General features: G+C 41.7%; 1 protein-coding gene across 5 annotated transcripts in view; it reads left to right on the forward strand.

The window, feature by feature from the left end:
• Positions 1-24,958, forward strand: part of COL13A1 (collagen type XIII alpha 1 chain) — a 286,336-nt gene that overhangs the window by 196,447 nt on the left and 64,931 nt on the right. For 4 of the 5 annotated variants that reach the window (XM_044299207.1, XM_044299209.1, XM_044299208.1 and 1 more), the window contains 5 exons: positions 2,599-2,643; positions 11,528-11,554; positions 15,447-15,533; positions 17,986-18,039; positions 18,203-18,247. In XM_044299207.1, coding sequence (XP_044155142.1) covers positions 2,599-2,643; positions 11,528-11,554; positions 15,447-15,533; positions 17,986-18,039; positions 18,203-18,247 — 258 coding nt within the window. The remainder of the gene's footprint in view (positions 1-2,598; positions 2,644-11,527; positions 11,555-15,446; positions 15,534-17,985; positions 18,040-18,202; positions 18,248-24,958) is intronic. The other variant, XM_044299211.1, reaches the window with a different exon arrangement.

Here is a 24,958-nt window from a genome sequence, read left to right on the forward strand (position 1 = left end):
GGAAGGTTCCGGGTCCCACAGAGGTCTATGCAGAAGATCGGTGTACAGTGAGGGAATCCCCCAGTGTGAGTCTGCGGCTTAGGAGTCCCTGCTCTAACTCCATATATAGCTATGCCCATATATAGAGTCAGTGCTTGGTGACACCCAGTGTATTTAAATCTAATTTAGCCTATATTTCTGAAACGTTTCTGCCAGGATTTGCACTCACAAGCTTCTAAATTAGAGCCAAGAACCTTAACCACTACTCTATACAGCCACATGTTAACCTGCACTGAAATATGAAATGATACTTCTGCTGCATAGGAATACTTACTACATGACAAACTTCTATGAGGTTCTTCTGACACAGTTTATCATTCAGCTTTATAGGCGAGTGGTTAAAGTCCTTGCCTCTAATATAGAAGGTTGTGAGTTCAAATCCTAGCAGAAACTTTTCAGAACTATAGACTAGATTGGATTTAAATACACTGACTTGAGCATACGGTATTCGGTCGAACACTGCAATGTGCTGAGCAGCTCGATGCTCGAGCCAAACTGGTTTTCGGTCGAGCATGCTCGCTCAACACTGGTATACAGTACTGTATATCCCACTTGCAGGTTTCCCCCAGAGAGTGTGTATTCAGTCCTTGAGGCGATATTCTTCTTCCATGTGCTCTTCTTATCACTTCAGAAACCACATATCCTTCATGATCTTGTCAATCCTACACTTCCTATATTCAGGAGACAGGATAGCAAACACCAAAAGTGAAGATCCACAGCAATATTGATTGAAAGCACCCAGCTTATTCACTCACTTGATTAAGACATCAGCACGTATCAATATAAAGGCCTGTCTCACACGCAGGAACCGTCCAACTCGAGTACCATAAAAAAATATTAAATACTCAAACAATATCATGATAGATAGAAAGCGCAGGATTGACAAGCTCATGAAGGATATGTGGTTTCTATGGTTATAAGAGGTCCACGAGGAAGAAGGATATCACCCCAAGGACTGAATTCACACTCTCAGGGGAAACCTGCACAATATATACAGTATACCACCTAGGAAATGGTACCAGATTTCCAAAGATTAGAACACAAATTCATGCACATTGGGTTCAGGTAAAGGAGGGGACAATAATTAGGAGGCAGGGGACAGTCCCTACTTTTAATTAATGAAATGAAGTAAATATGAACTTTGCACAATTGCATCGTAAGTACAGGCTGCAGTGCTTCACACTCAGTGTATGAGCCATTCCACAGCCTCTCTCTTCAGCTGTGACGGCTTCAGCGTATGACCAGGAGACCACTGCAGCCATCACTCAGCAGAGTCTGAAGCACTGCAGCCTGGACTTAGGATGCACTTGTGGGAGCGGCACTCATAGAAATAAAAGTTAATATTTACATCACAAAGCAGTGAGAGAGATATGTATAACCTCCAAGCACCTGTCGGCAGTTATGTATTGTCAAAACTGCTGACAGACCCCCTTTAATGTGATACTGTAGACAAAAGCTTAAAGTGCCACTATTGCCCACAGTGAATGTGCTCTGGCATTAAAATCTCACAGACTGATTGCTTCCTCCTGGATCCTGCCTGTACACTTTCTGGGCAGGGGTTGTATGACCTACCTCGGAACCCGTATAAGTTTACACGTGTGCGCAGTGGGTCATTTCCTATACAGGTTTCCATGTTGGAAATTACGCAGTATATGCATCACGTGTGGCCATACCCTGAAGGTATGTTACCACGTGGCATAAATGCTGTAGATTTGAAGCTGCAGATTTGCACATGAAGATGGACCAGAAGGATAAATAGTAGGGGGCGCTACCAGAGAGAAAGATGTAATGTACATAAAAAATGAACATTATTATTATTTCATGTATACCGCAATAAGCCTTCATTTAAAATGCTCTTTTCATTGAATAGTAATACTTTTTATGGGATAATCCCCTTAAAATGAAATGAAAATTAAAATGTTCTTGATTCAGGCACCGTTAAATAGAAAACACACCTGACATTGCCTACGGGAGTCACATGAAGGCTTTGTACAATCTGGTAATATCACTGACTAATGCTGGATGTCTGATCAATGTATGATTAGAGGCAGGTTTCAGATTTCAGGTTAAGAAACCTAGAAGCAGAACATGGAAAGTAATGTTTGTCAGACTATGCTGCTAGATCCTTATGTCACAGCACCCCCTGATGGAAGTTAGATGCATTGCGATACACTGGAGGGAGCATTGAATTCATATATAAATCAGCATGCAATTTAATAAGCAAAAAATGCAGAGTGACAGAATTGAAAGACTTATTTAATAGCCATCACATTGCTGAAATAAATTTGTAGTAAAACATTGGTAAAATATCCCATCCAAAATAAAGACATAGCTCTAGGGAACCTACTTAATATATAATAAGTACCCATATAAAACATAAAATCAGCAACCGAAATCTGGCAGCGACATTTGTCAATTAATTTGGATTTTGATTTACAATTCTTCGTTTCTCTCCTGCAAACTATTCTTTCTATCCTAAACACACAGTAACATTACACTAACTCTGTCTGCCTCGACTTATTCTGTCCCCTTGTCTCTTATCTCTCATTTCACCCTCAGGGAGAAAGAGGCATGCCGGGGATGCCAGGGAAACATGGAGCAAAGGTATCTTTCTAAAAGGAATGGATTGTAGTTTGACCCTCGAATCCCAGTGTACCTCTCAGCTGACCTTGTGCTGTCTCCGTGCATCCTCCAGTTACCTCCCTAACTCGCACCCTCTCCTCTGTGTACTGGTCCTCACACATCATCCATAGTCATATCGATCATACCACTTTACACCCCCTATGTGGTTTGGCAACCCTAATTTTCATCTTGTGTCCTCTTTTTCTTTAGCTTCCCCCCTGATTTCTGTTTCTGAAAGTTGAGAGGTATGACCCACCCCTTCCTTTAACTTTACCTTCCTTCATATTCTCTTCCATAATCATCTACCATTTCTACCACTTTACTTTGTCAGCCATTACTATCCATCCCTCCCACCTAATCATTTCCAGTAATTGCCCCAGACCTATAACTTGTTCAGTACTGTTGTATTAACATTATTGTAGTATTACATGTATGCTTGCTTTTAGCTAGTAGATCTGCAATTCAGATTGGAAATGCATAAAACTCTGTGATGTCTACTGTTTAGCACATTGGGAATGTGAAAAGATTGGCTGAGATAAGAATTACATTGTTTATTATCACTTGCTTTCCATGGGTTCCAGAGGTTGGGCTCCACAATGATCTAACATTGATCACGTATTCCATGAGAAACGAACTTAAAACCCTTTGGGCAGGAAACATCTCAAGTTTGTAGGTACTGTAGAGGCACGCTGTGGGATTTCTGTAGGAAAGGGTGGTAGTCCAAGTTGGATGCATCCCTTATTTTAAGGGATGATGAGAACCTGGCAGTCAAACCTTCTCCACATCCTGTTGGTTAGCGATATGAGGAATTCATTCTATGATCCTGTAAAGAAGATGGGAGGCAACAAGCACCAAAGTCTCCTATTCATAGTGGTCAGGGTTATCCTCCCTGATACGTGGAGTACTGGAGTTTACTAAGAAAAAATTTAGAGCTGAGATTTAACTCAATAAGCTACTATTCACATGACCATATCCATTTTGCAGTCTGCAAATTGCGGATCTACAAAATATGAACAAGAATAGGACATGTTCTATCTTTTTTGTTGGGCCGCGGAATGGAAATACAGATTTGCATAGCCCACGGTGTGCTTTCCACATTTTTAGTGGTCCAACTAAAATGAATGGGTCTGCATGTGATCCGCAAAAAAATGTGGATTAGCTGCGGACCGGAAATATGGTCTTGTGAATAGCCCCTAAAGAAACCTTCTATCGTAACACCCCAGGCTCTCTTCAGGGTTACTGCAGCCACCAGAATTATATAATTTCACTCTATTGCAAGTCAGTGGGAGACGTTTTAGAATTAGTTTTAGGTCGGTTTTTACACTGTTGTAGATATATTAAGAATTAAATACAGGAGTCGAAGTGAGAGTCTCCTACATTCAGAGAATAGATTATATAAATTATGGTATATTGATATTGATATTAGACTTTTTTTTTATCATGTTGGTGTAACATAAAGCAATAATTTTGATTTTTGTCTTCAGCACATATATAGTGATAGTGATTTGTTATGTAGGAATGGAATGGATTATATGTAAGTGTACATGTAGGGCGTTTCCCTCCCATGCTTCTTTATATGACCCACGTCTTTAGAATGATAATCAGCTATGACTTAGGGCGGGTTTACATCACGTTTTTCCCATCCGTTTAACGTATACGCTAAACGGATGCCTCAGACTGATGCAATACAATGGCATCCGTTCACCATAGAGTTCCATTGTAAAAAAAAAAAAAAAAATAAAACTGTGCAGGATACAAGAACGTGGTATGCAGCATTTTTGCATCCTTTTTTTGTAGCGTATACATCAAACGGAGTCATAAAACGCGATGTAAACCCAGCATAAGATCCAGTGTTAGGCTTGAGGTGAGTAAACGTTATCTGTATTTTTGATGCGCACTCCAAATTTTTATGCCCGGTCCACACAAGTATATTCTGAATGCATTATGGGGGGCATTTCTCAAATCAGCTATGCATGTTTTGTGACGTAAAAATGTCACATGCGCACAGCATTTTGTACATTTTTGCTACTTTTAGTGAAATTTTAAGATTTTTGATGAGCTTTTTCAAAAGTTGAAAGTTAGTTGTGATTACAAATTAGAAATATGCCTAATTTATGATGTACAACTTTTTAAAATAGTCACAACAATACGCTATTCAACACCTTGGCGTACTTGTAATCATATAAACTAGATTGCACTTATGCCAAATTCATTATTACTGTGCCATTTCATAAATAATGCGCACCTGCGCAAACCAAAAAACAGATTTAAGAATGACACAAAATACACTGCAAATGATAAACTTTATCCTATGTGTGACCTGGCCTGACCACAGGATGAAATGACTCGAACTCACAGAATCATAGAGATCTATGATGCAGCAAATTCACGTCAGAAGCTCTTGGTTGGGCTCGGTCACACATCCAAAATACAGAGGATAATGCATTCATAATATACTCTTGTGTACCTGGTTTAAAACTGATAGAATAAAGATAATTTGAATTTAACCTCAGATGCTGGAGTACCACAAATGGTATCATCTTCACTCATACAGCAATAATTCTTGTATTTGTATATCTTCGCCTTTGTGTCGAGTAACTTGCTGTAGAGATCAATTATTTACGCCATAACATGTGACTGTGCATGGGATTACTTGCACTTCTTTTTCTCCTAATTTGATTAAACTTCCGTTATCCCACTTAGAGCCCTTGCACACAACCGTATGCCCTCCGAGACATACGGTCCGTGAGTGGGCCATTGATCGTGAGCACAAGAACACAGCATCATAGATTACAATGATGCTGTGCACGTCGGGCTGCCCGCGGCGCTATTGTCCTGCACTCATAAGATCATATAAGTGTGGGACAGTAGTCCCGCGGGCGATCCGACATACACAGTATCACAGTGACCTATGATGCTGTGCACTCCCCTGCACATGATCAATGCTGCTCCGGGACATATGGCCCGCTCATGGACTGTCGTGTGCAAGGGCCCTTTAAGATGTGACATTTTGTTGCGAGACAAAGTTCAAGTGTATGCATATGCTTCTAGGAAAGAGATGCATCATAACTGCATGCATTGGAAATGCCTCTTATAGCTACATAGTTGATGAGGTTGAAAAACACAGATGTCCATTAGGTCCAACCTATGATCCTACAGCAACACATTTACAAAGACCGGCGGTCTTTGTTTCCCCTTGCACAGTCGAGGGTTAGACTACTTTATGCTGAGGTTTGCGTCTAGTCATAAATAGCGTAGTTTTACGCCATGTACACCTGTTCCCAGGCATACATGTTAGTGAACCTAACGAGGCCAGAGTCCTGGTCCACCAAACTGTTGAGAACATTCTGACTCCAGCCGTGCAACTTAATATTGTTGCACAGCTGGTCAAAAATGGGATCCTTACCCTAACTGTGTTTATCCAGAGAAAGGCAAAAACCCCTATGAGGTGGTCGCCAGTTACTCCATATTAGGGGGGAAATTCCTTCTTGAACCCAAAATATAGCAAGCAGAATAAATCCCTGGATTAACAGATCATCTCCAGAAAACTTGTTTGCATTACTTGTGATATTAATTCTTTCACTAAAGGCATTCAGGCCCTTCTTGATCTTGAATCACAGCATCTTGTGGCAGGGAGTTCTATAACACTATTTGGAATTAATGATAAGTCACAGAAATGTCTGTGCAGAATATACCCTAAAAGCTCACAGCATTGCTGGATTTTGCCAACAGAAATGGAGGGTCATTAAAAGCCCTCACTAGAGGTCATCAATATCCAATTAGTCCAACACCCTGCACCCCGGGATATGTCATCAATATCCAATTGGTCCAACACCCTGCACCCCAAGATAGATCATCAATATTAGCAGTCTGGAAACCTCTTTTAATACAGTACCAGCAAGCCAGATTTTACTTTCTGACCTTCTGGCCCCATAAAACACTTTCACCATTAGTCTCCAGGCTGATAATGTTTTCACATGCTGCTGGTCATGGCCGGAACTGCTTAAGATGAAAATCGGCGCTTCTCTGCTCACAAATGCTGAATTATCGTTGTCTTATACCACTGAGTGCTGTAATATATTTTCCAAGCTGCACAAAGCAGCACAGCAGTTTCTGATCTATTGCTGGCCATAGCAGCCCCCCTCCTCTCCTTCACATGTGCCCCTGCTCACACAAGCCCATTCCTCCCTCTGTTACTGAAGCAAAGAATATGCATTGCTGTGATGGAGGCTATACTGCATCAGTGCTTCAGCAGCAATAAGTGTCTATTCTATTCATTGCTATTGGGGCAGCCCAAACACAGAGCAAAGTACAAAAGTCAGGACAGGCAGGAGAAGTGGAATGCAGAGCAGGACAGACAGAGAGAGCAGAGTGCAGAACAGACAGAGGAAGCAGAGTGCAGAGCAGGATAGACAGAGGAAGCAGACTGCAGAACAGACAGAGGAAGCAGAGTGCAGAGCAGGATAGACAGAGGAAGCAGAGTGCAGAGCAGGATAGACAGAGGAAGCAGACTGCAGAGCAAGATAGACAGAGGGAGCAGAGTGCAGAGCAGGACAGGCAGAGTGCAGAGCAAGACAGACAGAGGGAGCAGAGTGCAGAACAGACAGAGGAAGCAGAGTGCAGAGCAGGATAGACAGAGGAAGCAGACTCCAGAACAGACAGAGGAAGCAGACTGCAGAACAGACAGAGGAAGCAGAGTGCAGAGCAGGATAGACAGAGGGAGCAGAGTGCAGAGCAGGACAGGCAGAGTGCAGAGCAAGACAAACAGAGGGAGCAGAATGCAGAGCAGTATGGAACTGCTGAGTGTAGAGACTTCGGATGCTACATTTGAAGTCACTTAGCTAAAAAATTTGTTAAAATGCTGTACGGAGTAATACAGCACCAGCAAAGTGTATGAGGATAGACAAATTTCCAATATACCTTGCTTTTTCACTCCATGCAGAAATTAGGCTGCCATGCAGATCTTGAAATCCGCTGCATGCAGATTGTACCTTTTTCAATGCAAGGGTGAGATCTGCTGCAAAACCGCATTAAATCCGTACCAAAAAATACAAGCAACACATATGGTTTTTGGTGCTAAAATGTACAGAAATCCGTACAGAAATTCATGTGGAATTTCTGCCAGACAGCTTGCACCCGTGTACAGCTTTTTAAAAGGGTTTTTTCAAGATTGTGATACTGATGACATTGCAAAAGCGGATTGTCCTGGGCTTAAAATGGGCTTCCTGTCTTGTTTGGTAGTATTTCGGAGGGCAGGGTCTATCTATCTGTTCCTAATTTGTCAAGTGCACTGCTGATAAGTATGCAACACCAGACACAGCCTATAGACAAAAGTGTTGCTATTATATAACCTCAGACGACCCAGGTAAAAGAATCCCCACACGCTAATCTTACATGTCTCCACATAATCCCGTTTACTGTTATAGCGAGATTTTGGTGACTCTCTTGGTCTCTTTTCTTAAAGGGCTTCTACCACTAGAAATACTGTTATGTAGCTGATTGACATTAGCGATGCGGTAATGTCAGCACTACTTTAAAAAAAAACGTTTATAATATGCTAATGAGCCTCTAGGTGCTATGTGGGCACAAAATCAGCACCTAGAGGCTCCGTCTACTCACCCTTTATCCCGCCCAGGTCCCCTGTTCTGCCCGCCCCGCTCCTCTTGATTGATGTGACGGTTCGCAGCAGCGTTGATGAAATCCTGCGCCGTTGACCTCTGTCTTCGACGCAGGCGCAGTGAGTGAATGATGCGCTCCTGGTGCCCGATTCCTCACTGCGCCTGCGCCAACTACGTCACAGTGAGAAAGCCAGCACCAGGAAAGCGGCCTTCACTCACTGTGCCGAAGACAGAAGTGAACGGCGCAGGCGCAGGATTTTGTCAACGCTGCTGCGAACTGTCACTTCAATCAAGAGGAGCGGGGTGGGCAGAACAGGGGACCTGGGCGGGATAAAGGGTGAGTAGACGGAGCCTCTAGGTGCTGTTTTTTTATGCCCACATAGCACCTAGAGGCTCATTAGCATATTATAAAAGTGCCAAGAAAGAGTGCCAAGACCCGATGCGGACAGCAGAAGCACGGAGCAGTAACATGATTGATAATGCTCCGTGACTCTCTAATCTCTTTACTACGAAATCACAGTGAGATAAAGTTGTCACTGTGATTTCGTAGTAAAGAGATCAGAGAGTAACGGAGCATTATCAGTCATGTTACTGCTCCGTGCCTCTGCAGTCCGCATCGGGTCTTGGCTGTCATTCACGGAGCGGACGTCACGCACGGCATCTGCTCGTGTGAAACAGCACTAAAGGTTACATAGCAACATAAATCAATATAATGTTATGCGACCCCGGCAGTGCTGGAAGTTCAGGACGGGTGCTGTGCTGCGAGTCCGGAGCGTGACACTCGCTCGTCTGAAAGGGGCCTTAGCACGCCTTGATGTGTGGCAGACGGGCCCAAATAATTTTGTACAAAATATATTTGCCAAGAATCTCAAATTTACCTGGTTGGTCTCTTTTCCGATCCATCTGGTCTGGAGATCAACTGGGACAAGACCGTTCTTCTCCCTATAGACGAGTTGCGGGGCGAATGGGATAACCAGTTAACGATCTCGGACTCAATAAAGTACCTGGGGATAACAGTTTCTGCTAAACCACAGGAATATTTACAACTCAATCTGATCCCCTTGCTGATAAAACTGAGGGCTAAAATTAAGATATGGCAAAAAATTCTCCTTGCAAGAGCGGACAGAATTTCCTTAATAAAAATGGTAGTGCTTCCCCAGGTTCTTTACGTCCTGCGTAACTCGCCTGTTTGGATTGCAGATAAATACTTTAGATTGATAGAGCGGATGCTTAACGACTTATTATGGGGGAGGAAGCGTGTGAGACTGAAGGCACTTTATTTTTCTATGCCCTATAATCGGGGAGGTCTTAACCTCCCCTATTTTAAGGGCTACTTTGTGGCCTCCCAACTCTGCCTTTTTAATGATTGGGAAAATAGCCATTTCTGCAGCAGAGTGGTGAAGGATTCAGGTTTTTCGGATTTTTTTACCGTATTGGAATCTGACTACTTATTAAATACACTGGGTGGTTATACACTTTTCTGCAGAATGGCTACAAAGACTTGGGCGGCCATAAGGAGTTGGTGCGGAGTCAAGGCATCACTCGTTTGCACCCCATTGTGGCATAATTCAAAGCTTATGAACCTGAGAGATTTGAGCTGTAGCTAGTACTGGAGGACCAAAAATGTCCAGTATTTACACCAAGTGGTTAGTGGTGGACAAATCCTGCCCCTTAAAGAACTAAAGCAAAGGGCAAATTTAGGTGAGGTGGCTTGGTATGCATACTTTCAATTGAGGTTAGCACTTTCTAGCACTACGAACAGCCACGTTTTTATTATAGATACTCCTGAATTTATACACAATTTAATTTGCAAGAAAACTGTCACGAGAATTAAAATATCACATTGTTATAGTCACTTAATGAAGAATTTTTTTTTAGATGTTCTCTCTCCAGGACAGAAATCCTGGTCTTCTTTACTTTCAGAGGTGGGCCCTCCAAATTGGGAGAATATAGGGGAAAGTTTAAAGTTGGTTTCACATAATTTTAATCACACGGTTGTACAATTTAATATTATGCATAAAATTTATGTGACACCTGTATGGTTATATAGGAGGGGACTCAGAGCCTCCTCTGACTGCCCACGCTGTGGTGACTCCGAGGCAGATCACTTACATCTGTTTTGGGACTGCCCAATGGTGAGCAGCTATTGGAGACTGGTCCAATCCAATCTGGCTCGTAAACTCGGTATTGTGGTTCCTCTGTCTCCCAGGATATGGGTCCTGGGAGACCTATCGGAGGTTGATTACCAGCCTATAAAACGCTGTTTGTTGATCAATGTGATGTTTTTGGCTAGGCTTCTCATTTCCAGATCATGGTTTTGCTCTTCTACTCCAGACTGCAGTAATTGGCTGGGTTTGGTTGAGAAAGTGAGAAACTATGAGAGGATTCTGTACAAACAAAGAGGATCCTGCGCAAAGTGGAGTCAGCTGTGGGAAGATTGGGACACGGATAATTAATTAGGAATTATTATTTTTTTCCCCTTTTTTTTTTTTTTCCTGCAAGGTGGGGGGTTTGGGGGGTGGGATGGGGAAGATCTCATTAGTCCGGTCTTTTCTACTTGTCTGTATCGGCAAAGAATGTGCAGTTGTTCTGGAGTATTGTAGAATCTGCAGAGATGCTGGGGGATGGCAGGTCCCTCAGGCATTAAATGACGGATGCTGGGGGATTCTGACCTTCTCCCCCCAGAGGGCGGGATCTCCATTCGATTTTCAATACTCATATGGTTATGGGCATTTGTGTTTATGTAATTATTGCCGAGTATGCTCAGGGTTGGAATCGACGGACTTGTGGATTTTATAGTATTATAAATGTTGTATTGACCTGTATTTTTTGTATTATAATTAATAAAATATTTAAATATAAAAAAAGAATCTCAAATTTATAAAATAAGCATAGCATTAGCACCAAAATATTTTCTTACTGTACTTTATTTGGTTTGCAGAGTGCTGCTGCATTGTGTGTGTTTTTTTGTGTTTCTAGCCATGGCGGCGCGCACCTGCGCATTGGGATGTGCTGACTGACACCCTTTCTCTTTGTTAGCATTGTAGCAGTTTAGAACAGTCTCTATAGACACATAGATTGCTATTATACTATCAGTGGTACACAATGCAATGTTGTCGTTTATTACAGTCATGTAAATGTAGCGTTAAACTATCAATGTAGGAAAATCAGTAAACCATGTCGCTTTCTGCACTTATGTATCACAGTGTAACTAAGCTCTGCATGCTTATTTCTGTGCATCCTTTTAGGGTGAACCCGGAGCTTCAGGAGTAAAGGTAACTTCAATATCATTTACATTTTTCTATAGAACGCTTTGCTCTTTTCATGCTTGGTTTGAACCAGAAACATTGTGCTTAGCTGACACTTTTTTGCAGATTATGCTGTAAATCACTACTATACAACCTGATTGACTTTCTATGTTGTTTAGCGTGTTAGCATTGTGTCCTTGACTTCCTGGGACTATAATCACATACCATTGCTAAATATTCAACATTTTGGAATTACAACCTTTGCAGCCTCAGTAAAGGATCTAATCATGTAATCATCATCCCCGTGTAAGAAAAGGCATTGTGGTTTCAATTGAAGCATCCCTGAAGCGAGAGGGCAAGTCTCCACTGAGTGTGGGGTGCAGATGCATGTCCATTGAGATATTTTTAGCACTGATTTATGCCATTTTCTCTGCGGGATAAACTACTTTGTTCTAATATTTCAAGGATGTTGCTTGAAGAATAAAGTGAAGTACATGAAAATCATAGAGCCTTTTCATGCTTGTATCAAGATCAGTAAATTATTGGAGATGTGCAGTCGGGAGCTGTGTAAAAAAAAAATATATATATATATAGTTTCTTTTAATGAGAAATTTGGAATCTGAAAAAACACACAGATTTATCTTAAGTATGCAAAATATATAAAACTGTTTCAAAATAGGGCCTAATGCAAAAAAAATCCCAAGTGACACCCCCACACATACACTAAAGCCCCTGCAAATGTGTCAGTAGTTTTTTATGTAGTATGTCATTTTTAAACCTCACACACACATTTATAACCACACACCCACAAGGAAGCTGGGAATTGTTATGGCTATTTGTAGGATACACAGGATTGTAAACTCTTAGGCCCCCTGCACACGAACGTGTGCTTCCCGTTTCCGTATTGCGGACAGCATTTGCGGAACCGTAATACACGGGTACTGTTCCGGGGGCATTCCACATCACGGATGCGGACCCATTCACTTGAATGGGTCCGCAAATCTGGAGATGCAGAATGGTACGGAACAGAACCCTACGAAAATACTACGGAGTGCTTCCGTGGGGTTTCGTCCCGTACTTCCGTTCCGCAAAAAGATAGAACATGTCCTATCTTTTTGCGGAACGGCTGGATCACGGACCCATTAAAGTGAATGGGTCCGCGATCCACTGCAGCTGCCCAACGGACTGTGTTTGTGCATTGCGGCCCGCATTTTGCGGGCCACAGCACGACCACGGGGTGCACACATTCGTGTGCAGGGGGCCTTAAAGAGCATCTGTCAGCATGATCAATTTTATTAAACCAAGCATACTTCCCAGCAAGGCTCATCATGCTGATTACAACGCCACCTTGTGTTAGTCCCTACCTCTGGCTGCAAGATTTAGAGTCCACTCACACGTCCGTGAATGTGTCTGCATCCGTTCCGCAAATTGCCTATTCATTCTCTATGGGGCACGAATGGATGCGGACAGAACACAGTGTGCTGTCTGCAACCGCCTCTCTGGAGCGTGGCCCCGATCTTCCGGTCTGCGGCTCCGGAAAAAAACGGACAAAAATAGGCAGTTCTATGGGGGTGCTGGCCGGGTGTATTGCGGATCCGCAATACACTAAAGACGTGTGAATGGACCCTAAAGGGTGCAAGTGGCATTTATCACGTAGAGAAAGTTAATACAGGCACTTACTAATGTATTGTTATTATCCATATTGCCTCCTTTGCTGGCTTTTTTCATCATATTATATACTGCTCGTTTCCATGGTTACAACCACCCTGCATCCAGCAGCAGTGGCTGTATTTGCACACTATATGAAAAAGCACCAGCCTCTCTGGTGGCCGAGAGCATAAGAGCGAACATAGGCTGATGCTTTTTCCTATATTGTGCGCAAGCATGACCACTGCTGCTGGATTGCAGGGTGGTCGTAACTATGGAAACGAGCATTGTATAGTGTGATGGAAAAATGAATCTAGCCAGCAAAGGAAGCAATATGGATAATAACAATACATTAGTAACTGGCTTGTATTAACTTTCTCCACATAATAAATGCTATTTGCCAAAGTGAGACAACCCCTTTAATCAGATTTTTAGAAAAATAAATCTAGATAGAAAACCACTTTGAAGAACAAAGCATAATGGAATATTTTTATTACCATTATATTTTGTGATGACTTTTATGAGCATCCATATTTCCAGAGCATTTCACAAATTGATACATGTCAGATTGTTCATGTCAAAATGTTACTGTATTATGTTCCTTCTATTATACTGATTCTCATATAGTCATTATTGATATACTGATATTAAAAGAATATATACTGCTCAAAAAATAAAGGGAAAGCTAAAATACCACATCCTAGATCTCAATAAATGAAATATTCCATTTACTCATTACATAGTGGAATGCATTGCGAACAATAAAACATAAAAATAATTAATGTAAATCAAAATATCCCATGGAGGTCTGGATTCGGAATGATACTCAAAATCTAAGTGGAATATCAAATTTCAGGTTAATCCAACTTTAGTGGAAATGTCTCAAGACAAGGAAATGAGGCTCAGTAGTGTGTGTGGCCTCCACGTGCCTGTATGACCTCCCTACAATGCCTAGGCATGCTCCTGATGAGGCGGCAGATGTTTTCCTGAGGGATCTCCTCCCAGACCTGGATTAAAGCACCAGTTAATTACTGAACAGTCTTTGGTGCAACGTGGCATTGGTGGATGGAACAAGACTTGATGTCCCAGATGTGCTCGAGTGGATTCAGACCTGGGGAATGGACAGGCCAGTCCATAGCATCAATTCCTTCATCATGCAGGAACTGCTGACACACTTCAGCCACATGAGGCATTGTCATGCATCAGTTGGAACCCAGGGCCCACTGCACCTGCATATGGTCTCACAATGGGTCTGAGAATCTCATCCCGGTACCTAATGGCAGTCAGGGTACCTCTGGATAGCACACGGAGGTCTGTGCGGCCCTACAAAGAAATGCCTCCCCACACCATTACTGACCCACTGCCAAACCGGTCATGCTGGAGGATGTAGAAGGCAGCAGAATGCTCTCCACAGTGTCTCCAGATTCTGTCACATGTGCTCAGTGCCAACCTGCTCTCATCTGTGAGAGCACAGGGCACCAATGTCAAATCTGCCAATCTTGGTGTTCTCTGGCAAATGCCAATAGCCCTGCATGGTGTTGGTCTGTAAGCACAACACCGACTTGTTGACGTCAGTCCTCATGTCACCCTCATGGAGTCTGTTTCAGACAGTGTGAACAGACACATGGATATTAGTGGCCTGCTGGAGGTCATTTTGCAGGGCTCTAGCACTGCTCTTCCTTGCACAAAGGAGGAGGTAGTGGTCCTGCTGCTGGGTTGTTGCCCTCCTACGCCCACCTCCATGTCTCCTGGTATATTAGCCTGTTTCCTGGTATCTGCTCCATGCTCTGGACACTGTGCTGACAGACACAGCTAACTGTCTTGCCACAGCTCGCATTGATATGCCATCCTGGATGAGCTGCACTACCTGAGCAACTTCTGTGGGTTGTAGACACCACCTCATGCTACCTCTAGGGGTGAGAGCAATGACAAAATGCAACAGTGACCAAAACAACAGCCAAAAAGGATGAGAACAGAGAAATGGTCTGTGGTCACCACCTGCAGAACCACTCCTTTATAGGGGTTGTCTTGCTAATTGCCATTTCTACCTGTTGTCTGTTTAATTTGCACAACAGCAGAAGAAATTGATTCACAATTAGTGTTTCTTCAAAACTGGACAGGTTGATTTAACAGAAGTGTGATTGACTTGGAGTTATATTGTGTTGTTTAAGTGTTCCCTTTTATATTTTTGAGCAGTGTACTATAGATAAAGTATTTATGTGCTTTATACTCACTTGGAGATCACCTAAATGTATTTTATGTGTATATGTAGGGAGAAAAAGGAGACTTGGGCAATGCACTCAGTGGAATTAAAGGAGAACCTGGTAACCCAGGCCTGCCAGGACCTCCAGGACCAAAGGTGTGTATGTTCTGAAGAACTCAACATGCCCATCTTAAAACAGCTTGACTACAAGTATAATTGAGCATAATGTTTCAACTATCACCTGAATGTGTTCATCACATTACCCTCTCGCTATTTGGTTCAGAGGAAGACAAAATAAAAACCCTAGCTAGGCAAATGTGGTTAATCTTACTTTGCTGATGAGACTCGAACAAATAAACAAATGATGCTCTATAGTCCATAATGAAGTTCTGGAAATAATAAGTAGTTTATAAGAAAAAATCTATATTTCTCCATTATGTTTTTGCATATCAGGATCTATGTTTTCTCTTTTTCTTGCTCAATTTTTCTGCCTCTCATCATATTAGAAATGCCCCATTCCTATTATCTAACAACTAGCATACCTATGTAATCTCTCAGCTTTTCTTATATCCTTCCTGAAAAGTTCTGCATATTCCAGTATTTTATACCAGGGCAATATTATACTTTTCTCATTCTAAGCCTGGGAGTCATTTTCTTGAATTTGCAGCTGATGCTTGGCATTGGGATACATCATTATCTTCTTTATACTAATGCATTGGGTATATGCTGGTGGGATCTGTTAAACGAACTGAATGGCTCCCAAAATCCAAGGTGAGCACAAGATATGGGTGGATCAGCACATCTATTCGGTTGCTTGGCTACTACATAGCTCTTCTCTTGTAGAGCTGTCATGGAATGGGTCAAGCAATCCTTCTTGACCAATAACTTAAGAGGGATAGATGCTAAGAATAGTGTGATCTCCCATAGAAGGGGCACTCCGGGTGGTAGGGTATGAATGCATAAGATTAGTCTTGTTAGAAGATTAAATCAAAGCCCTTATATAGAATGTCTTTCTCCATGACGGATCTTCTTTGATTTCTTTCTCTTTTTTCCCCTCTTCTGGATTCTATATAATGTATTGCCAGCTGTATAGCTACTATGATCAGAGTTTTAAACTTACAATTTTTAACATCTTGAAACTATAGCACATCTGTAGTAACATTCATTAAAATACAAAGTGCACTAGTTTGCGGATACTTGAATCCACAAGGGATAGTTCAATGTGATGGAGTGGTGCCTTACAGACCCCAGTAGAAAGTTGGCTCTGAATGTTCATCCTTTTTATTTTATAATTTGCTTGATATGTGATTCACATTTCACTTTAGATCACAGAGGAAAGGTTCCCATGAATAGAATTAAAATTCAGTCCATAGAGTTAAACACCATCTATCTGATAGAAATCCTTTTGATATCAGGTTTGGAAGATCTTGTTAAAGTAATCACAAAGAACCAGAGTATAGTAGGAGAAGGTTTGTGATAGACAGATCTGGAAGTTTTCTTCTGTTTCTTTGAAGGTTGAAATATGACAAAGTGGGCTTTAGTAAGACAGGGAGGCAATTCTTTTCTTTTTCATTATTTCTTTAGTGGCAGATAAGGTGAAAAAAGGTCAAAGAACAAGAGCAGCTAAATGTACATTTTACAGAGTGTGGTGCACATGTTAACAGGAATTCTATTTAATAGAAAAGGGCATTGCCTCCCCTGGTTCGTAGGGCACATTGGGGATGGATTGCTATTACAGGACTGAAGAACTGTGGTTAACCCTCTCCTGTTGTGACAGCAATAAATCATAATAATGTGGCTTTTGATTTTGAGTGTTTTTCTATTGGACAGTAAGGTTCACATAGTTCCATTTTTTTTATGTTGCCACCATTAGGAAAAACAAACCTCTCTCAAGGCATACATCTAGAGATGAGCGGATTTCTTAAAATTTGATTGGTCCGATATGGCTGTCAGAATCGATTGGGGTCTGGATTAATTCGACTGAAATCAATAGTGCTCTGTTTGTCTGGAAAAGTCTTCTCCTATCTCTTCTCACTCTCTCTATTTCCCTTCTCCCAAATCGAATCACACACCATTTTGTTTCAATAAAGTCAGAAATTTGGATTGAATTTCTGAATTTTAGAATCAATTCATTCATCTCTACATACATTTTACACAAATGATCTCTCTACTACCCTCATGACGCAATGAACAATATGCATTTTTACAAAGACAATATGAAATATGTTTATTAGGTTGTACTTGCTCTTTGAGCCAACAGCTATTTTTCCTGGCTCCTCCATACACATGCATGCACACTTCAGTCAGAGTTCTGAGGCCCCATGCACATTAGAATTAGTGATTTATTTATTTTGTATAGGGGCTGTTAGAATTGCACAGGACTTTTCTGTACCTCCATATGCCTCAGTTTCCTATTTAGGAATATTTTTGTTGTATGCTCTATCAGAAGCTGCAATATGGACCATTGTTACTTCTCGAAGATAATATCTCCATGGTACAGACTACACAATAACCACTATGTCTGCCTGTACAGCCTTAGTTCAATCAAACGCTCACTGTTCGTATTGTATACACTGAGGTATATATTTTAAATGATTACTGTTTTTAGGGAGAAGCTGGTGCTATTGGCCAACCAGGAATTTCAGGCCAGCAGGGTGAAAAGGTATGTGCCCGTTCTTTAAAAGACCCTTAACTTTTCTATAGATCACTTTGGCTTTATATCACACTATTTTCTTTAGTTTAATTTAAAAAACATAAATGTCTTCATTGCAAGGGCAGGATAAGTCAATTGCAAATTAATTCTTCATTTTTTCTTCCTTTTACAGGGAACTCCAGGAATTAAGGGAGAACAAGGCTCTTTTGGACTTCGAGTGAGTAAATCTTATGTACAGAACATTGACTTAAAGAGTCATTGCATTCAGGGCCGTCTTTAATATTGATTGGACCCTGAGCAAAAATTTACTTGGGCCCCCTGGATCCCGCCTTCCCACACCTTAGCAGGCAATCACGCCCTCCACCACAACACACAAAAAAAATCCACACATCTGGTAGAGTACAGTGAATGACTGTAAATACTTCCAGTTCTGAAGACTCCAGCGGCTCAGGATCAGTGCTCTGGGCAGCTGGGCTCAGGCTGGAAGTGGGCACCGCTCTGCAGGAAGGAGACCGGGGCTCGGCTCACCTTAGTGTTACAGTGCACCCCAGCACCCCACAGTATGCAGTATAGCACCCTATAGTATACAGCAACCCACAGTATGCAGTTTAGTACCCTATAGTATACAGCACCACGCAGTATGCAGCATAGCACCCCACACTTTACAGTACCTCACAGTATATAGTAGAGCAGTATAGCAGCCCACAGTATACAGCACCCCACAGTATACAACACCTCACAGTATACATTAGAGCAGTATAGCACCTCACCATATACAGCACCCCAAACTATATACGATACAGCACCCCACACTATACAGCCCCCCACACTATACAGTACAGCAGTATAGCAGTCCACAATATACAGCACCCACAGTATACAGTATACAGCCCCACACAGTATACAGTACAGCAGTATAGCACTCCACAATATACAGCACCCACAGTATACAGTATACAGCCCCCCACAGTATACAGTACAGCAGTATAGCACTCCACAATATACAGCACCCACAGTATACAGCCCCCCACAGTATACAGTACAGCAGTATAGCACACCACAATATACAGCACCCACAGTATACAGTATACAGCCCCCACACTATACAGTACAGCAGTATAGCACTCCACAATATACAGCACCCACAGTATACAGTATACAGCCCCTCACACTATACAGCCCCCCACACAATACAGCCCCCCACAGTATACAGGCCCCCACACTATACAGCACCCCACTATACAGTAGTTTACAGTATATTAGCATAACAGCCCCTGTCACCTTTTTCTGATGTAATCTTCACAAAAAAAGCTCCACAGTTAAGGCAAATTTCTACAGCAACACTCTTGGTAGGACCTTGATGACCTCAATAGCCATGTGACCAGTAATATTGCTAGGTTACTGGTCACATGGTGATGATGTCATCTAAGGTCCTAGAGAATCACAGCTCTCACAGTTCGCTGCCTGGAGTAGAGATGGGAAGTTCGGATCTTTCAGATGAATCGGTTCATTTGAATCAGCTCATTCAAATGAACCGATTCATAAATCGGATCTTCGGTTCACTTGCTGAGTCTACTGACTGCTGAGACGCAAGTGAACCGAAGAGCTTAGGTGGAGCGCATGCGCGGATGCTTCGATTCACTTGCTGAATCGCTGAGTCGGCTCTTGGTACATTGTCTGAGCTCTCTGACTGAGTGAGTCAGGAAGTTAAGGGAAGCGGACAGGAGGACTCAGGAGCTGTGTGGTGTGCATTGTTGTCTGTTGTGCATGCAATGCATTGTTACCCACAGTGACAGCAGTCTGAGAGTAGTACAACCAAGTCAAGTGAATGCACGCACAGGGAAAACTGTATGTGCTAAGTTGATAACAGTAACACTGGCTGATAATAAAATAGTCCCCACAGTCCACACAGACATCACTCAGGAAAATAACTAGTGTGCAATTTGTGCACGATTTTCTAATAAAACTGAAGAGAGATTGTCCCTCTGTCGGATCCGTCCTGCTGCCGCTCCGTCCCCATTGACTATAATGAGGATGGGGGTGGAGCTCTGGCGCAGCACGGCAGTTCGCGGTGAGAGGCCGTCGGACTAAAAAGTTGGACATGCAGTAGTCCGGCGGCCTTTCGCCATGCACTGCCGTGCTGCGCTGGAGCTCGGCCCCCGTCCCCATTATAGTCAATGGGGACGGAGCGGCGGTCCAGCGAAATAATGGCAGGACGGATCCGACAGGGTGAACAGCCTGTCGGATCCGTCCTACCGCTAGTGTGAAAGTAGCCTTACAATCTCATGGCTTCTGAGCAACAGATCGCGTGGTCTTCACAGTCATCTGTCACTTGTCTTATCTCTCTGCTCCTGTCCCTTAATCTTATCACTGCTGCAACAAAAGCATCAGCCGACAGCCTCAGTGTAAACTGTTCTAGTGACTCTAGAACAGAATTGAGAAAGCTCGTTGGAAGAACGAGTGAAACGTTTTCAAGAAATCTACAGTACGTCCAGTTCCCTTGATTTATTCTTTACAGATAATGACTCTGACTCGCGGTTATATTAACTTAAAGAATCAAATGAGTCTCTAACTATGGCCTCATGCACACGACCGTTTTTTTTCAAGGTCTGCAAAAACGGGGTCCGTAGGTCCGTGATCCGTGACCGTTTTTTCATCCGTGGGTCTTCCTTGATTTTTGGAGGACCCACGGACATGAAAAATGAAAAAAAAATCTAAGTCAAGTTTGCCATTGAAATGATAGGAAAAAACGGACACGGATCACGGACGCGGATCACGGACGCGGATGACAATCTTGTGTGCATCCGTGATTTTCACGGACCCATTGACTTGAATGGGTCCGTGAACCGTTGGCCGTGAAAAAAATAGGACAGGTCATATTTTTTTCACGGCCAGGAAACACGGATCACGGACGCGGCTGCCAAACGGTGCAGCTTCCGATTTTTCCACGGACCCATTGAAAGTCAATGGGTCCGCGAAAAAAAACGGAAAACGGCACAACGGCCACGGATGCACACAACGGTCGTGTGCATGAGGCCTAAGTCGGATCTTTAGATTCTTTTAACCTGTGACTCATTCGATTCTTAGACTCCCTGTGCAGTGTGTGACTCAGACTCAGAGCTGCTAGTGCTTGCCTTGCCTCAGCTCTGATTGGTTGGTGGGCGGGGAAGGCCTCGCAGAAGCAGCTTCCACTCTAGGATCAGATTACACTCCTCCTGAGTCCCTCCCTGCTGCCAGCGTCAGCGTCTCTGCTATTGTGTGCTGTGTGACTCACTGACTCAGACTGAGCTGTTTCACATGGATCAGCTCAGTCAGGTGAATCGACTCCTCTGGTTCAGTGAACTCAATCGATTCAAGTAAACGATCCGTTCATAGTGCCGGCAGGCATGGCAGCACCCCCTGTGTAGCTGACAGCCTGACACCCGGGGCAGTGGCTAGCAGGGCTCAAGAGGCAGCTGCCTTGGGCCACCCAGGAGCAACTGGGCCCGGGGCAGCTGCCCCTTTTGCCCCTTGATAAAGACAGCCCTGATTGCCTTGCATTTGCTGGTGTTAAGTACTTGCATGAGCTATAATGCTTATTAATTTAGCATAAACTGAGTAGTATTAGTAGTTTTTACTATGCACTGTAGAATATTACAGAAATGCCAAGCACAGTTTCGGAAGTTGTAAAGAATAATGGCCACACACATTTCTAGTCTAGAAATTATCAAAATGGCCATTTTCAATCAAAACGAATGTTTCGGCAGTTAAAAGATAACAAAGAACAATGGTTTTTGCCAACTGATGGCAGACCATTATCGTTTGAAAAGAAGTCAACCATAGTCAAAAAATAAAAAGTAAAAACTGTGCTAAATAAATTATTTTTTTGTCACCTTACCTCTCAAAAAGTACAACAGCAAGCGATCAAAAAGGCGTTTGCCCACCAAAATAGTACCAATCTAACCGTCACCTCATCCCGCAAAAAATGAGCCCCTACCTGAGACAATCACCCAAAAAAGAAAAAAAGCTCAGAATATGGAGACACTAAAACATAATTTTCTTTTGTTTTAAAAAAGCTGTTATTGTGTAAAACTTACATAAATAAAAAAGTATACATATTTGGTATTGCCGCGTTCGTATCGACCGGATCTATAAAAATATCACATGACCTAACCCCTCAGATGAACACCGTAAAAAATAAAAAATAAAAACTGTGCTAAATAATAAACATTTTTTTTGTCACCTTACATCTCAAAAAGTACAACAGCAAGCGATCAAAAAGGCGTTTGCACACCAAAATAGTACCAATCTAACCATCACCTCATCCCGCAAAAAATGAGCCCCTACCTGAGACAATCACCCAAAAAAGAAAAAAAGCTCAGAATATGGAGACACTAACACATAATTTATTTTTGTTTTAAAAAAGCAGTTATTATGTAAAACTTATATAAATAAAAAAAGTATACATATTAGATATCGCCGCGTCCATATCAACCGGCTCTAGAAAAATATCACATGACCTAAACCCTAACACTGTAAAAAAATTAAAATAAAAACGGCTAAATAAACCATTTTTTGTCACCTTACATCACAAAAAGTGTAATAGCAAGCAATACAAAAGTCACACACACCCAAAAATAGTGCCAATAAAACCATCATCTCATCCCGCAAAAATCTTATCCTACCCAAGGTAATCGCCCAGAAACTGAAAAAATTATGGCTCTCAGACTATGGAAACACTAAAACATGATTTTTTTTGCTTCAAAAATGAAATCATTGTGTAAAACTCACATAAATAAAAAAAATTATACATATTAGGTATTTCCGCATCTGTGACAACCTGGTCTATAAAAATATCACATGATCTAACCTGTCAGATGAATGTTGTAAAAAAACAGTGCCAAAACAGCTATTTCTTGCTATCTTGCCTCACAAAAAGTGTAATATAGAGCAATCAAAAATCATATGTACCCTAAACTAGTGCCAACAATACTGCCACCCTATCCCGTAGTTTCTAAAATGGGGCCACTTTTTTGGAGTTTCTACTCTAGGAGTGCATCAGGGGGGCTTCAAATGGGACATGGTGTAAAAAAAAAACAGTCCAGCAAAATCTTACAACCACATATGGGGTGCTTCTGTAAACTACAGAATCTAGGCCAAAAATATTGAGTTTGGTTTGTCTGTTAACCCTTGCTTTGTAACTGGAAAAAAAATATTAAAATGGAAAATCTGCCAAAAAGTGAAAATTTGAAATTGTATCTCTATTTTCCATTAATTCTTGTGGAACACCTAAAGGGTTAACAAAGTTTGTAAAATCAGTTTTGAGTACCTTGAGGGGTGTAGTTTATAGAATGGGGTCATTTTTGGGTGGTTTCTATTATGTAAGCCTCGCAAAGTGACTTCAGACCTGAACTGGTCCCTAAAAATTGGTTTTTTTGAAAATCTCTGAAAAATTTCAAGATTTGCTTCTAAACTTCTAAGCCTTATAAGATCCCCAAAAAATAAAATATCATGCCCAAAATGATCCAAACATGAAGTAGACATATGGGGAATGTAAAGTAATAACTATTTTTGGAGGTATTACTATGTATTATAAAAGTAGAGAAATTGAAACTTGGAAATTTGCAATGTTTTACAAATTTTTGGTAAATTTGGTATTTTTTTATAAATAAAAATTATTATTTTTTACTTCATTTTACCAGTGTCATGAAGTACAATATGTGACAGAAAAACTATCTCAGAATGGCCTGGATAAGTCAAAGCGTTTTAACGTTATCACCACTTAAAGTGACACTAGTCAGATTTGCAAAAAATGGCCAGGTCTTTAAGGTGAAATAGGGCTGAGTCCTTAAGGGGTTAAAAACAGGGTGCCACATGTAAATGTCCATTAAATAACTAGAACTTGAATATGTTTTAGTAAAAAGGTAAAAAAAACTAATTGTGTCAGTGTCCAAATATATACGGACCCCTTATGGCAAAATGTGAAATCCCAGCTACTTGATGAAGCTGTCATAGTTCAGTGAAATTTGCAAGGGGGATTATTCAGAGCTACACTCATGATCACCTGTCGATATTCCTAGGCAATGAATGATGTATACAGCGTAGCAGCATTCTGATGTAATAAGCACAATAAACTAGTCACTATTTCTTTAGCACTAGAGATGAGCAAATTTTAGTAAATTCGATTCAGGTCTGATTTGGCTGTCCATTTAATTCAGATTCAAATCAAAGGTGCTTCAATTGTCTTGAAAATCTGTGGATGACAATCTCTCATTGTTTCGCTCCTCCTATAGAATCCACATTTTCCCAAAACATTTTGACAAATTCTGATTCTATAGAATCCATTTGCTCATCTCTGTTTAGCACCATTAGCAGAGTAATCTCATGGGGTCAAGTACCCCTTCCAATGCTTAATATTGCGATTTGTAAGGTACAGTAGCTCTGTAAGATTTGAAATGAGTGAAACCATACTTGTTTACAGCCAGAGGCTGAAAATCTAACAGATGGAGTCAGAGTAGTAACCCTCAATAAGGCCTAGTTCACACGAACGTATGGCTTTTTCAGTGTTTTGCGGTCCGTTTTTCACGGATCTGTTTTTTCCGTTTTTTGCTTCCGTTGTGTTTACATTTCTGTTCCGTTTTTCCATTCCGTTTTTTCCATATGCCATGTACAGTATACAGTAATTACATAGAAAAAATTGGGCTGGGCATAACATTTTCAATAGATGGCTCAGAAAAAACGGAACGGATACGGAAGACATACGGATGCATTTCCGTATGTGTTCTGTTTTTTTTGCGGACCCATTGACTTGAATGGAGTCATGGAACGTGATTTGCGGGCAATATTAGGACATGTTCTATCTTTCACCGGAATGGAAAAACGGAAATATGGAAACAGAATGCATACGGAATACATTCCGTTTTTTTTTATGGAACCATTGAAATGAATG

Source organism: Bufo gargarizans, chromosome 6 (genome assembly GCF_014858855.1).
Source record: "Bufo gargarizans isolate SCDJY-AF-19 chromosome 6, ASM1485885v1, whole genome shotgun sequence".
Taxonomy (NCBI): Eukaryota; Metazoa; Chordata; class Amphibia; order Anura; family Bufonidae; genus Bufo; species Bufo gargarizans.